We start from the raw sequence: 14,513 nt of genomic DNA on the forward strand, positions 1-14,513 counted from the left end.
TCTTAGTACACTTGAAGTAAGACAAAACTTTCTCACTAGTAGCTTTTTAGCAAGATATATGAGCTTCTTTAAAGTCCATAATTCCTTAATACTGATTTTAAAAAAGTACTTGCAGATTATTTAACTTATAATAGGAAGAAATTCACTTTTATAAGTCTACAAATCTGCCAGTCATTAAGGATTTATTCTCTTACAACAAGCTCTTATACAGCATGGAACTGAACTGAATAATTGGATAAATTGTAATGAATTGATTATCGAATTAATCATTTAGTAATGAATTAGTCCTTAACTTGAAACTCTAAAACATGCCGTTTGCTGAAAGAACAACTCACTCAGAGCAGTAATTAAGCCAAACTTGTACACAAAATATGTACATTTTGCATTGAAGATAAAACATCTTCTGTCTGTAATTATGTTCTACTCAGAACTCCTCAAATTTTAGTTTCAACTGATTCAAACGCTGTAAAATTTCTTATTAGTAGTTTTTGCTATCCAATTAGTAACACGTGAATAAAACAGTAACAATAATAAACAAATCAGCCCTATAATCATTTGTTTACTGGCATTTTTATGTATTTCTAACGTTGTATAAAATAATTTTAAGTGGTTACATGAAAAATCTGCAGAATGTACCAACCGTTTTATTATTTGATTAATCGATATAATAAATGTTTACTAAACTGATCATTACTTGCAGCTCAAGAGTAGCTGCAACACTCTCCGCTGTTCAGTTAGCGGAGAGTGTTAGTAAATATGTGGCCGCTGGCGGCTAATGATGCTGGAAAATATAAAAGATTAGCAGCTTAAAAAAGTGTTTTAAAGGGCAACTTTACTGTTTGTTTTTTTTAAACTTTGAACTCCTGGATTATTATTTCATTTCTTTAAAGTATTTTAACACTCATGAAATGCCTTTAGTAAGAGCACGTGAAATATATTTAAAAAAATGTTTTGACATCGATGTCTAAAGCTTCTTTTTGGTCAATGTTTTTTTAACCCGATTAGTTGAAAAAATAATTAATTACTAAAATAATTGGTAGCTGTAGCCCTAATATCCTGCTGAAATGTTACTTGTAAAATAGTTTTGTCTTATTTTAAAGTTCATTATATTTTTTCCACAAAATCATTCTTAGATAATGTGATTTTAGTCAGGTCAGTTCTTCTGTTCAGATTGAGTTGTTTTATGGACTCTGTCACTTTAAATCCAAATAAGCTGCTGCTGGCCACGCCCACTAAGACTTTTACTGTCGTATGTGAAAATGGCTGCCATTACATGACCACACAAATATCTTTGAAAAGCAGAAGTAGGGCCTCCTTCACAACCAACAAGAATGTGGCCAGTGGTTTCTGAATAGCACATCAGCAACAAAACATTTCTCTTTTCCAGCAACATTCAACAGCTCGAGTGGCGTTGCTAAGTGATGGGCTGGGGTTGCTAGGTAGCAGCTGTCAAATGGAGGTTTTTGAAAGGGTTCATTTTCCAGACACCAGAAAATGGTTGGGTGTTTTGTTTTTTATGCGCCTGGGTTGTTTTTTGAAGTAGCATTAGAAGAAAAACAAAGTAAGTGTACTGAGATATTTCCAGTAGAAACCAGACAAAAAAAAAAAAAAAAAAAAAACACAGTTGGTGAGAGTTGGTGTTTTTGCAGTGCGCTCCCCCGGTGAATCGACTACGAAGCTCCAGATGACGCCCAGAGAGCCCAGTCAGAGTCCAGAGCACCTGGACCGTCGAGGAAGGCGCCCGGCTGAAAAGAGAAAGAGCTGAAATCAGTGGGAAGCTGCGGGGCTTTGGAGGACCGCCGTCGGGTGCTCGGTTCCACCCGGTCCAGGGAACCCCTCCCGCCCCTCAGCCTGGCCTCATCGGACCGCTTTGTGCTTCCCCCCGCAGCAGCCGCACCTCTCCCCGCATCGCAGGCAGGCGCGCAGAGGCAGGTAGCAGCACATGCAGGGCACGAAGAGCGACAGGGCCAGCAGGGCCAACCAGCGGGCGCAGCAGAGCGGGTGTGGGTGGCCCCCCATTGAGTCATCGCACGAACAGGGCTCCCAGAACTCCCCCTCCGAGTCCGACATGCAGTGGTACAGCAGGCTCTCCGCGCACCACACGCAGGTCCACTGGCGGAGGCAGTGCAGCGCCGGGTCGGGGGCGTCCCTGCAGCGGCCCCGCCCGTTCTCAGAGGCGCTGAACACCGAGCGGCAGTAGACGCAGCGAGACGAGCACGACGACGACGCCTGGGGGCACGGACTGTCGTCGTCGGGAGAGATGGCGCCCGGGTCGCTGCCGCCGGCCCCGCCTCTCTTACGAGTCCGGGAGGCGTGGATGCAGCAGGGGGACGGCGAGCCTTTGCCGGGCTCCTGCGGCGAGCCGGCACCTGAGGACACTCCGGACACGGCGTTGGGCATGGACATGCAGGTGGGGGATGACGAGGACAGGCGCTGGGAGGCTTTGCTGTCCAGGCTCACGGTGACCTCGCAGCCGGCCGGCCCCACGCCCGCCAGCTCCTTCTCAAAGCGAGCCATGCACAGCTCCGACTTGTCCTGCAGGCTCCCACCGCCGCCGACCACCACGCCGCCCGTCAGGCCCCCAACCATAGTCCTGGTCGCACCGGCGCATCTGTAATCCTCGTAACCCCGAGAACCCCACAGGTCCTTGCAAGGGTCCACGCTGCGCAGGTCTCCTTCCTCCAGCAGCGAAATGGTGGGCGACAGCGGGGAGAGCGGGGACGAGGCCGGGGGCCCCACAGGAGGAGTGGGTGGAGCTGGAGGCGGCGGCGGAGGCGCCGGGGGGTTCAACGCGGTGGTCATTTGGGAGAGCTGGTGCTGTCCTGGCCTGGTGTGGATCTGTGGAGTCAAGTTTATTTGTTCAAGCTGCTTTTCACCAGCAGCTAATCGAGAAACAAACAATAACATTCTGCCAAATTATCATGCAAAGACGCATCAGACACACTGATCACTTTCTGCTGCAAATAATCCTGTCCACTAACTAAAAACTGTAATTTAAATCATGCGTTCATAAGTTTAGTCATGCAATAAGTCATTAAAAACACGCAGCGCCGCCATCATCCTCCTCCTCTTTCTTCTACTTCTTTCTTCTTCTGTAATTTTATTTTTAGTTTACAATCTCTGTGTATTAACGCCATAAACTGAACTGAGGCCCAACCACAGATTTAACTATTTCTATTTCTTCAACACCCTTATTTAACAAAAATAAATATATATGTAAACATATTAAATTCTCTCAGCTCACCTTGTGTGTTTTAGATATTTTGTACGTGTTTTAACTATGCAGTGTGATTGAAGCTTCCCTAATAACTACCACTTCCTGTTGTCTTCTTCTCTTGTCTGCCAGTGATAACATCAAGTTGTTGATCATGTGACTCATGATGCAAAATGACTATTTTCCATTGCAGTTTTGTAAAATACACAAATTTAAATGCAGCCATTTTTTGTCAAAAAGTTTTATTTCTTTATTTTTATTGTTATTTTTCAAAATTTGTAGAATTATTTGCTCAATGAAAACACAGCTAATCTTCCACTTCCTGCTAATCAAATCAACTCTAGACTGACGGGTTTTCGCTTTGATTTAAAGGAACTCAGTGTTTCGACTGTTTTGCAGTTTTCTGGACGTTTGTCCCAGATTTGCGGTGCGTAAATGATGAATGCTGCTTCTCCTGATTTGGTTCTGAGGATGCAGAGCAGAACCAGAAGACCTGAGAGGTCCGGAACGTTGATACAACCCGAGCAGATCTTTAAGCCGTTCAGTGATTTATAAACTAACATCCCTATTTTAAAGTCTATTGTCTGAGCTACAGGGAGTCACTGTAGTGCAGAGGGTGTAGGGTTACACAGTGAGTCAGGAACACGATGTACTGCAGCTCTGAATGTAGAAGGTTTCCATCTGAGGAAACTCAAAACTGCCTGAGATGTCCCTCTGAGGCATCGGTTTTTGATCCTGGTCTGTGGGACACGATGTCCTGATGGAGTTTGGTGCAAAAGTCGTGAGTCATCCCTCATGTTTTAATGCTCTGCTTCCAGGAATTAGGCCTAGTCCACACATGATCTAGGAAAATGAATAAACTTTTATGCGTTTTGGCCTTTCATCCGCAAAAAAATGATTGTTGATAAGAACTCTAACCAAAATGGAGACTCAATATTTATGTTTATGTATGTACATGCAACAGATAATGACCCAAAATATCCATATCCTTTTTTTTAGACATGATTTCCAATCAGCATTAAATTATGTTTTATAAACTTTATATTCTAATATCCTGTTTAAAAGCTCAAATATACATCTGTCCACAAAATGAAAATTCTGAAGCGGCGCCATGTTTATTTCCTAACAGAAAGTTGTTGTCGTTTTTGAAGCAATTTGATTTTAATTTTACACAACACTGCCCCCTATTGGCATGTTTACAGCAACACTCAGAGGTGAATTTCTGTTTTATTTTATTATTATTTTCATTTAGACTGAGCTGCTTTGGTCATTTTTTATTGGGTGAGTAGAATTACTTCATCGTTCTTTATTTGTTGCTTGTTTCTATACTTTTTCTCCAGCGGAAGTTGTTAGCTGTGTTTTCGTCGACCATGAAATTGAAATTACGAAAAATACATTTGCTTAATGGAAACGCCAATTATTTATTTAAATAAATGAAATAAACAAAAAGACGTGTCGGCATCAGAGTTTCACAAAACAATTGCCTCTACACTCTTAGTTGCTTATGATCCGCCATAGCAGAAAAGATGAAGAAGAAGAAGAAGAAACTTATTTACGTGTGATTTTAAGCGGTTTTCTTATTTATTGTGAATAAATAAGAAAACCGCAGAACATCCACAGAGTTTTGCGAACATTTGCAGCGGAGGAACGAGCCAAGACGTGGTTGTGAAGGAGGCAGTTTGTCTTCTTTACCTGAGCAGGTGTGTGGGTGGTGACGGCATGGGTGGAGCCAAAGCTGAACTCTTCGGGCAGCACGAAGCAGGTGGAGGAGGACTCGCTTGTGACTATGGTGATCGGCTTGGGAAGCATCTCCTTCCTGCTGTTGGACGACGACTCGCTTCCTGTATGGGACTGGCAAGAGTTTGGGCGTCACGCGCCGAAGACCGCACAGTTTTTAGCGCATGCGCGGTACTTCCTGGCCAAAACGTCTACACCGCATAAAAATGTAATTTAAAAAAAATAGTTGCTTTCGTTTCTTCTTTGCTATTCTAAATGCCCCCTAACTCTACTGGAATTGAGTATTAGGACCATGCTAAGAAAAAAAAAATAACGGGAATAAAGTCAAAATATTATGAGAATAAAGTAATAAAATTATGATAATAAAGTCATATTCAAAAATTAAAGTCACTTCATTTTTAGAATAAAGTCACCTTATGCTTATGTAATTTATTTTTTCATTTTCTCAGCATGGCTTTGATTTGCTGTTCAAAGTCATAAATATATAAAGACTCAAGAAAAGAAGATATGCTCAAAACATTTACTTAAATACAGCAGTCAAGTGAATGTACTGTATGCTGCCAAACAATAAGGGAATCAAAAACACTCACAACTTGACCATCGTCTTCCGTGTCCACCTCTTCTGGCGTGGACGACGATGGCGAGTCAGAGCCTGGATGAAAAGAGGAAGGATTGTGCTCAAACTTAAAACAATGAAATTAAGACGTTGGTGTCTGCGCAGGTGTACCTCTGTCGAGTTTGTCTAAGACGGTCTGCAGCCCTTTTTCAAAGGAGATGGCGTCGGCAGGACTCTGGAAAGTAAGGCCGAACTTCTGATCCTCCACTCTCCAGTGATGGAAGATGGGATTCACCTTGTTGTACACCAGCCCCCTCTGGACCGCACACTCCAGCACTGGCTGCGGACGCAAACAGCAAGGGTCAGAGGTCAGATCGCGCGCTAAGTGGGTTCTGCATGTGACTCATAAAAGGTTTTTAACAAATTATAAACAGAAGCAAGGGTGTAAATCTCATCTCATTATTGGGGCGGACCAGAAACAGGTTTAACAGGTTTAAAAAGTTTTTGAACCACATTCAAGCTGCAGGACCAAAAATAACTAGTAATGCATATCAACAAACTATTGAGAAATAAAACTAAAATTCAAATGTTGCTTAAATACGAATTCACAAGTTTGTTTGGCACCCATTTGGTTGCCTGAATCTAAGCCCTTCCTCTGGGAACTCTATGAAGGTCTTAGCTACAAATTGATTCAAATTTAGCTTCCACATGGGTCCCAACTTTCTCCTGTCATTGTTCTAAATCCATCCTGTATGAGTAATTACCTTATGCTAAAGTTGAAGCATGTGTCTTTGGTTATTATAGCTGGAAACGAGAAATTAGGCTGAAATGTTGGTGCAGAGATGGTCTCTGAACTTTCAGAGCCACATAAAAACAGTGACAAAGTCGACCTTCTATCATCTCAAGAACATTTCCAGGATTAGAAGGCTAATGTGGAGATAGATCTGCATAAGCTTCAGCTGTTCCTGAACGCTACTGCTGGTGTTCTGACTAAAACCAGGAAGTTAGAGCACATCATCCAGCTCTAAAGCCCCAAACTGGTTTCCTGTAGCTCAGAGAACAGTGTTTGAAATACTGCTGCTAGTTTATAAATCACTGAAGCACCACAATACATTAAAGATCTGCTGCTGTTGTCATAATAACCGTCCAGACCTCTCAGGTCTTCTGGTTCTGGTTCTGGTCTGCATTCCCAGAACCAGAGACAAACAAGGAGAAGCAGCTTTCAGATTCTACACACCATAAATCTGGAACAAACTTAAAGAAAACTGAAAAACAGCTGAAACACTGAATTCCTTTAAGTCAGCGTTTCATTTGATTAATATAAATGTGATTATATGGCGTCCCGTCAAATTACTGATGTTTTTGATCAGTCATTTACCAAATACTTTTTGACTCTTCTCTTTACTTTTACTTCAGCAAACATAATAGTGCTACTCTCGGCTCCTCTACCTGCCTCTGAATGTCACTACAGTCTTTGTCATGTGAGCTAAAATTATTGACTCAAATGAGTCATTGGTGAAAAAAAAAACCAACGTAAAATCAAGCAAATAAAGTAGCAACATTTTGTTTTGTTTAATTTATTGCAGATCCAAAACTTGAAAGAAATTTTTATGATTGTGTATTAGGGCCATTGTAAATAATAATAATAATAATAATAATAATAATAATAATAATAATAATAATAATAATAATAATAATAATAATAATAATACATTTTCACCAAAGATTACAGAAATGTTGGAATTTCAAAGTTCTTCCAGAAAAAAATAGATATTTTTTGAGTTTCAAAAGTAAAAAAAACAAAAATTCAACATTTAAAATTCAAAAAAAAAATTTTCTTTTTTGTTTCATAGATAGATTTTTAGATTAATCTAAAAAATTCTGAGTTTTGGAGTAAAGAATTTGCTCCTTTTTTTCTCTACAGACCCCAATTTGCTATTGTAGATTCTGCATTTGCATTGTATTAAAAAAGGCATCTCGTTTTCAGTTTATTCTGAGCTCAATTGAATAACTTATTTTCAGTAATAATACCAGAATCTGGTTCACTTTCTTTCAAAACACTTCCTAGTTTTACTCAAGTTTAATAAAAAGAAAAATAAATAAATAAAAATAAAATTGATTTTGGTGCAGCAAAAGTCTCTGGATAAACATGGATTTACTTTTTGACTAGACAAATAATTTGTAAGAAAATGATCATTTTAGAACTCTCCGCCTGCCTCTGTTGACCAAAGATGTTTCATTTTTTAAATGCAGTGAGGGACCACACAAGAACACTTTAAGGGCTACAAATGGCCCGCGAGCCACACCTTGGACACCCCCGCTTTTAGGTGGTGTTGACGTGCCTCCGTAACACACGCACACACTCACTGCTTGGTCGCGCAGGCGCTCTCCTCGGATGATGTACTCCCTGCGCCCCCTGCCGTCTAGGCTCCGCCCCTTGCATATGACCACGTGACTGAGCCCGCCTCCTCCGAGGGACACCCAACCGCCACTGGAGTCATCACGTGTCAGCACCACCGCACGAACACGCACACTGGCGGGAACCAGACCACAAAGCGCTGCTTACACGTAAGAAACACTTAAAAACACTTTTAAAAATGTAGAAATGACACACTGTATGTATTTCAATAGGTCAGATGCTTGTTTTGTTTCGATGCTAAAGCTAACTTTAGCGCTACTTTTTTGTTTTTTGACATAAGTTCCTCACTGTAGTCACTAATTTGCGTTGTTATTTTGCAATAGCAAAAATATTAATAAGAACAAAGGCATATTTGGGCCATTTTTTTCAATAAAAAACAACAAAAAATAAAGGAGAAGTACATTTCTACCAAAAGAAAAACTCCAATGTTTTGAGATTTATCTCAGAAAAATACGGACATTTCTGAGTTCCAACAAATTCACTAGAATAATGTTTCAGCTTAATTTCAGAACATTTTTAGAAAAAACTAAGAAATTTTCTGAGTTACAAAACAAATTGTAGATAAGTTAAAAAAAAATAAGAAAAAAAAACTTACATTTTGATATTAAGAAAAGAGTGAAAATTTCAGCGCTGAAAAGTTTTGACACTAAATTTGTGTCTAGTTTTTTTTTTCTGCAATTCTTTTTACTTTTGGAGTTCACAAATTTCTAGAAAATTCTGGAGATTAATCTCAAAATATTGTAGTTTTTTTTTTCGGTGCTAAAATTTACTCTCATATGCCACTGAAGATAAGCAATGTTTACCGATATTATAGATATTTTTATTCATTTAAATTTCGGGTAAAAGAGATGGAACTGGTTCTCTGCTTCAGGTAAACATCCCATAATCCTTTGCTCCATCATTATAACTGTCACCAAACAAATAGCACAGAAACACAAACAGCAACAAAATGTAAATAAATAATGGTTGTTAAATTTAGCCTAGTTCTATTAATCAGACTGATATCGATATGTTATAAAATAACTAATATCAGCAGAAATTGATGCTAATACATTGTGTGTCCTTTTGAAATTAAAGAGAAACAATCCAACACCTTAAATTAAGCTAATATATTTATGCATGACTCCATATTCAAGATTAGTGTTTCTCAAAGTGAGGGGCGTGGCCACAAGGGGGCGATATGTGTGCCCCCTAAAAGTTAAATCATCAATGTTTAAAGAATTTAAATGTATCAAATATAGGTTAATACAATTTATTAAAATGTCATTCAACATGTTCATCTTGTTGATTAGCTTCCAGTCTAAGCTAATAAAGTAGATGGAGATGAAAGTTTAAGAGAACAAGTTTTGGTCGAGATGAAATACATTCACCGACAGGAAAAGGTGACCAAATTTGGACATTAAGAAACAACCAGCTCTGCAGGAAATCTTCAATCTCAACTCTTGAAACTAAGATGGAGACCAGCATCCATCAAAGCCATGTGTAGTTAGTTTCACTTTTCATGCGTTTAATTTAAGATAGAAACCATAAATAAGATGTTCAACACCAACAGGAAGCTGGACAGGAAGTGCTAAAGCTCTTATTATCCCAGTCGCATCCTGCTCCTCTGAAAGTCATCAACTATTTTTGATGATGCAGAGATTTCATTTCTTTAACAGCTTTCCTTTCTTGAATATTTTCATTTTCAGATAAACCACTATGGTTACAGAGCTCTTCTTTTTCACACTTTTATTTTTGATCTGTATTTATGAAGGTCTACACTGCTCAGGCTTTAAAGGTGAAAAAATGAAACAAATGAGATATGATAGAAGATTTTTCCAGATCTAATGTGAAATTTATCCAATAAAATTCTACTGGAAAACGAACAAAATGTGAAAAAGCTGCAACAATCTGTTTAAGTGAAAGCTTGTTTTATCAACCTTTTTGAATAAATCTTTTGAAATAAATTTCTCCCCAGAAGATTGGAGCAAATTCTGGAAAGGTCCAAACTGGTTGTTTCTCCAGTTTCTTGATGTAAAGATAAAACAGGAACTGGGCGTGGAGGAATCCAAGAAACCCACAGAAACATTTAAATACTTGGTTATAACCTGCATTTTACACAAAACAGAACCAGAAAACATCCAGAGTAAAATGCCTCAGAAGGTTCTGATGAAACCCAACTCAAACTTTGAACCACATTTGTAAAATAAAACATCACCGCGCAAATTTAAACGTGTCAGAAAATCAGAGGCGTCGCCTGAAGAATCAGAAATTTGCGGTCGTTTAGTGAGACTAACTGTAGATTTGGGATGCTGACAGAATCCCATCAACAATAAAAACTGTGTTTACAGCAACTTATTGTTTTATAAAAGCACATTTTTGTAATCAGATTCTTTTTTTTTTTTACATCTTTCCCTCATGACTTCCAGCTGTGTAATGAAAAACAAAATTTAATGAATATATTTCTCAATTTAAAAACAACTGAAACTTTTTCCTAATTTCTTATGTTAGCAAAAGCAGCAGCTGCAGTTCAAAGCTTCAAAAACACAAAATCTTACCAAGTAATTTTAGTTTAGTTTCTCATGCAAATATCTTAGTTACTTTAAATAATATGAAACTAACTAATAAGTAAGTTTTAAGCAAGAAACAGGAGATTTTTTTTTTTACTGAATAGATCTTTAAAATTGGCAAAAAAAGTTCTGGTTCTCGGCAAATTATTTAATTTATAACACGGGAAAATTTTATTTTTATAAGTGAAATTATCTGCCAGAACTTTTTCATCAATATTTACTTCAAATTATCTCCTCTATCTTGCTCAAAAGTTACTGAAAGTTAGTTTTGTCTAATTTCAAGTAACTAAAATGTTTGCATTAAAAACAAGTCAGAAATACTTGATAAGATTTTGTTTTTGCAGTGACCTATAAATGCTGTTCATTACTTTGATTAGAAACTCTCCGTCTCTTTGTTCCATCAGATTTGAGTTTGAAGTTCTTTGCTTCACTCAAAAATGCGTAATTTAAGCTTAAAAACGTCGTTCAGGAAACAGCGACAAAAAACAGCATTTATAAACGAAGCTGCTTATGAACGGAAGATCAAATATTGACAGGAAGAGATATTTTAATAATGTGAACCCAGAGAAAATAAGCTGGTTTTGTCAGAGTTTTTACAGAAATTGACCCAAAATCAACTCAAGATTTTTACAGGAACGGTTCAACTTTAACAAAATCAAGTAAAACGAACATATTTACAGCTCTGGAGAACATTAAGAGACCAATTTAAGACGATCAGGTTGTCTGATTTTACTCTTTATAGGTTTATGTTTGAGTGAAATAAACATTGTGCTTTTATTCTAAGAACTACTGACAACATGTCTCTGAAATTCAAAACAAAAATGTGGTATTTAATTGCAGAAAATGACAAAACAGATACAGACCTCAAATAATGGAAAGAAAAAAACAAGTTGATATTAATTTAGAAACAACAATACAGAGGAAGAGTCAGAAATCAGTACATGGTGGAAAAACCAGGAGGTTTTCAATGGGGTTCAGTGCATTTGTTTTTAAAATACATTTATTCATTTATTTATTTATACATATACACCAAAATAATTTGGTTATTATTTCCAAAGCATGTAATTATTTCTGGGTGCTTAACTGGAAGCTATTTTATTTTCCCAAATCAAACGAACAAATTTCAATTTTTTTTAACTTGATGTTGTTGAACAATCCCGTTTTACAGTGCACATAAATCCTGAAACAGTTGAATAACACCAATTAAAAAAAAAACGCATCCATGGGGATTTCTGTATGAATGAAGATGCAACATGGCAACATTCACACAAAGAGCTGCTGGATTTCTGACTGTGTTGCTTTAAAGGGCCTCGCAGGGCATTTTCTCCTCATTCTAACGCCTCATTTTTACCCCCAACCCGCTAAAAATGCCCCAATAATCTGTGGAGAAATGTGGAAGCAAATGGACAGAGAGTCCGCCGAGGAGGACGGGATGGGAGGAGGGAGGAAGAATGAGTGTTTCCCACATAGAGACGTATCAATGAACGCACTCATTCGACATCAGAGGCCCAGGCATTCTGGCAAAGCGACCAAAATAAATAAATAAAAGAGCAGCACACTCGCCATTCGGATGAATAATTCAGAGCCGCATTTTGCCCCCCAACGCATGAATGAAATTGAAATTCGCCATTTCTCCCCTCACATCCCGTCTGTTCCCGTCGTGTTGTTGTGTTTTCATTGTTGCGCTTGTTCGGTCTCCATTCCGCCCCTGCTGCTGCTGCTGCTGCTGCGCGGACTCAACACACCCCGATGTCATGTTACATGTTTTTATGAATGGGACCGGGCTTCGGGTTCGCACTGCGCCGTCAGACGGGCCGCAGAAATGAAGGCGACAAAACGCAAGAACCACAACAATGGAAGCAACAAGAGTCGGGCCTGAAGGTGGGAACGAGAGAAGGAGCCGAAGGAGGAATGGAAAGAGAAGAACGAGTGGGTGAGAGGATGGAGAGAGGAGACGCGAGAGATGGGGGGAGGGGGCCGATTAGAAAAGGGAAGAATGAGAGGAGGGGTGAGAATAAGGGAGAGAGAGAGAGAAAGAGAGAGAGAGAAAAATCACATTTCATTCATAAAGTTTGGCTTTAAAAATCATAATGAAACCCCGAGACACGTTGATAAAAATCACAGCGCCTCCATCCCTCCTTCATCCCACTTTAATGACGCGATGCTGGCCCTTAAACTCCTCTTTTTCCTCCTCCTCTCTCCCCTTCGTGCATTTTACACACTGGCTGATTTAGTTTTTAAAGCAGCAGAATCAGAACCGTTGCATGGCTTCGGGTTTGGCTTTTAAAACGCGCTCTTTCTCACTCTGAGTGTGTGTTGAATGTGTGTTGAGTGTGTGCGCGTCTCCTTTTTCTGGCGTGTAATGAACGAGCGGCGGCTCCTGCATGAATGTGGCCGCACATTTATCACACAGCGGCGTGGATGTATCGGGTGTGGGGTGTATGCTGTTGATCCAGGACGACGTAATGGTGTTTTTATTCTCGGCTGCTCGCTGAGCCGCGCAGCGCCGAGCGCTAACAGCCTGGATGCTGCAGCAGCTGCTGCTGCTGCTGCTGCTGTTTGTTCCTGTGGAAATGAGGGATGGAAGGAATAAAAATAAGGACTTACTCGCCCTCCATGGCTCGGTGTTGCCCGCCGCTTGCAGCAGCCCACCCCAGGCTCTCCTCTCCCCCTCTTCTTTTTATTTCCTCCTTTCAGGAAACACTCAGACTCGCTTCACATTCTCTCTCCATCTGCTCTCATTTTCCTAATCTTCCCCTCTCTCGCTCTCTCTCTCTTACTCTCTCCACCTTGATGTCGTTTCGGTGTATCAGGATAGGCTTGAGGTTGCAGCAGCCATTTTCCGCTGGCAGCATCCTCCCTCCTTCCCTCCCTGCCTCCCTTCCTTCTTCCCTCCCTCCCTCCCTGCCTGCCTCCTCTTCCTCCCTCTCTTCCTCTCCCTCTACCTGCCCTGTGCCAGCACATCCGCACTAATCATTGACAGCATCTCCGCTCTTGGTGGGCCGCTCACTTTCCCACAGCACTCTGTAAACGATCGGAGCAGGTTTTCTATCTGCTGGTGTCAAAAAGCATGAATGACCTCTGGTTGATCCTCTGATTTTATTTCAGTTTTAAATAATATATATAACTATACATATTTTTGTTTGATTCACATTTAGTTTTTTAAATTGACTTTAGGAGGTAAATAACTTCCTGTAGTCATTAATGGCGTGAAGGTTTCAGAACCGCGGACAGCGACAGGCGGCGCTCCTTACTGCGCCTGCGCAGTAGGAACTTCATTCTAAGTTAAATTCATTCCTTTTGGACTTTTTCAATGTTTGTTTGTTTTTTTTAATTGTCCTATGTAACAAACCAAAAGATACAAATGTATACTTGTGAGATGAATAATTAATAAAGCATCTGAAAAGTGTGGCATGCGTTTGGACTCATGAAACATGAATGAAAATTAAACAAAATATTTTATTATGCAATTTAAAAATATATAAAAATGTTTTTGTTTTATTTTTTAAAAATGTTTGAAAATTGCATGTAGGAGGAAAATAAATATAGTCATTAATGGCGTGAAGGTTTCAGCACCCCGGACAGCGACCGGCGGCGCTCCTTACTGCGCCTGCGCAGTAGGAACTTTATTCCAACAGTCAAATTAATTCGTCCTGAACTTTTTCAATGTGTTTCTTTTTTTTTCCCGAGACCTTGTGTATTAGACTAAAAATAAGGGGATTTGCTAATTGTGAATACATCTGAAAAGTGTGGCATGCATTTGTATTCATAAAACATGAATACCTTTTGATTGATTCTCCGAAAATGACCAAAGTTACATATTTTATTTAAAAAAACTAAAATATACGTAAATATTTGTTTTACTTTCTTTAATAGTTTAAAATGGTGATTATTTCGCCTGTGGGAGGAAAATAACATTCTATACCAATTAATGGAGTGAAATATTTTTTGTATATTTGTAAATATTTTTGTTTATTTCATAATAGTCTTAAAATGTCAATTGATTTGCCTGTAGCAGGAAAATAACTCATGTTATTC

The 14,513-nt window shown here is 39.3% G+C and overlaps 1 protein-coding gene across 1 annotated transcript; it reads right to left on the bottom strand.

Annotated features, from left to right (window-relative positions):
* Window positions 1-1,621: 1,621 nt before the first annotated feature.
* Window positions 1,622-13,460, bottom strand: spred3 (sprouty related EVH1 domain containing 3). The gene is made up of 6 exons (XM_055028399.1): window positions 13,083-13,460; window positions 7,875-8,040; window positions 5,679-5,847; window positions 5,542-5,603; window positions 4,907-5,065; window positions 1,622-2,838 (listed from the first exon to the last, which is right to left on the bottom strand). The coding sequence occupies exons 1-6, from the start codon at window positions 13,091-13,093 to the stop codon at window positions 1,858-1,860; spliced, it is 1,548 nt and encodes a 515-aa protein (XP_054884374.1). The 5' UTR covers window positions 13,094-13,460; the 3' UTR covers window positions 1,622-1,857.
* Between the last annotated feature and the right edge of the window lie 1,053 nt (window positions 13,461-14,513).

The sequence above is a fragment of the Poeciliopsis prolifica genome, unplaced genomic scaffold (assembly GCF_027474105.1).
Source record: "Poeciliopsis prolifica strain line A6 unplaced genomic scaffold, Auburn_PproV2 SCAFFOLD004, whole genome shotgun sequence".
Lineage (NCBI taxonomy): Eukaryota > Metazoa > Chordata > Actinopteri > Cyprinodontiformes > Poeciliidae > Poeciliopsis > Poeciliopsis prolifica.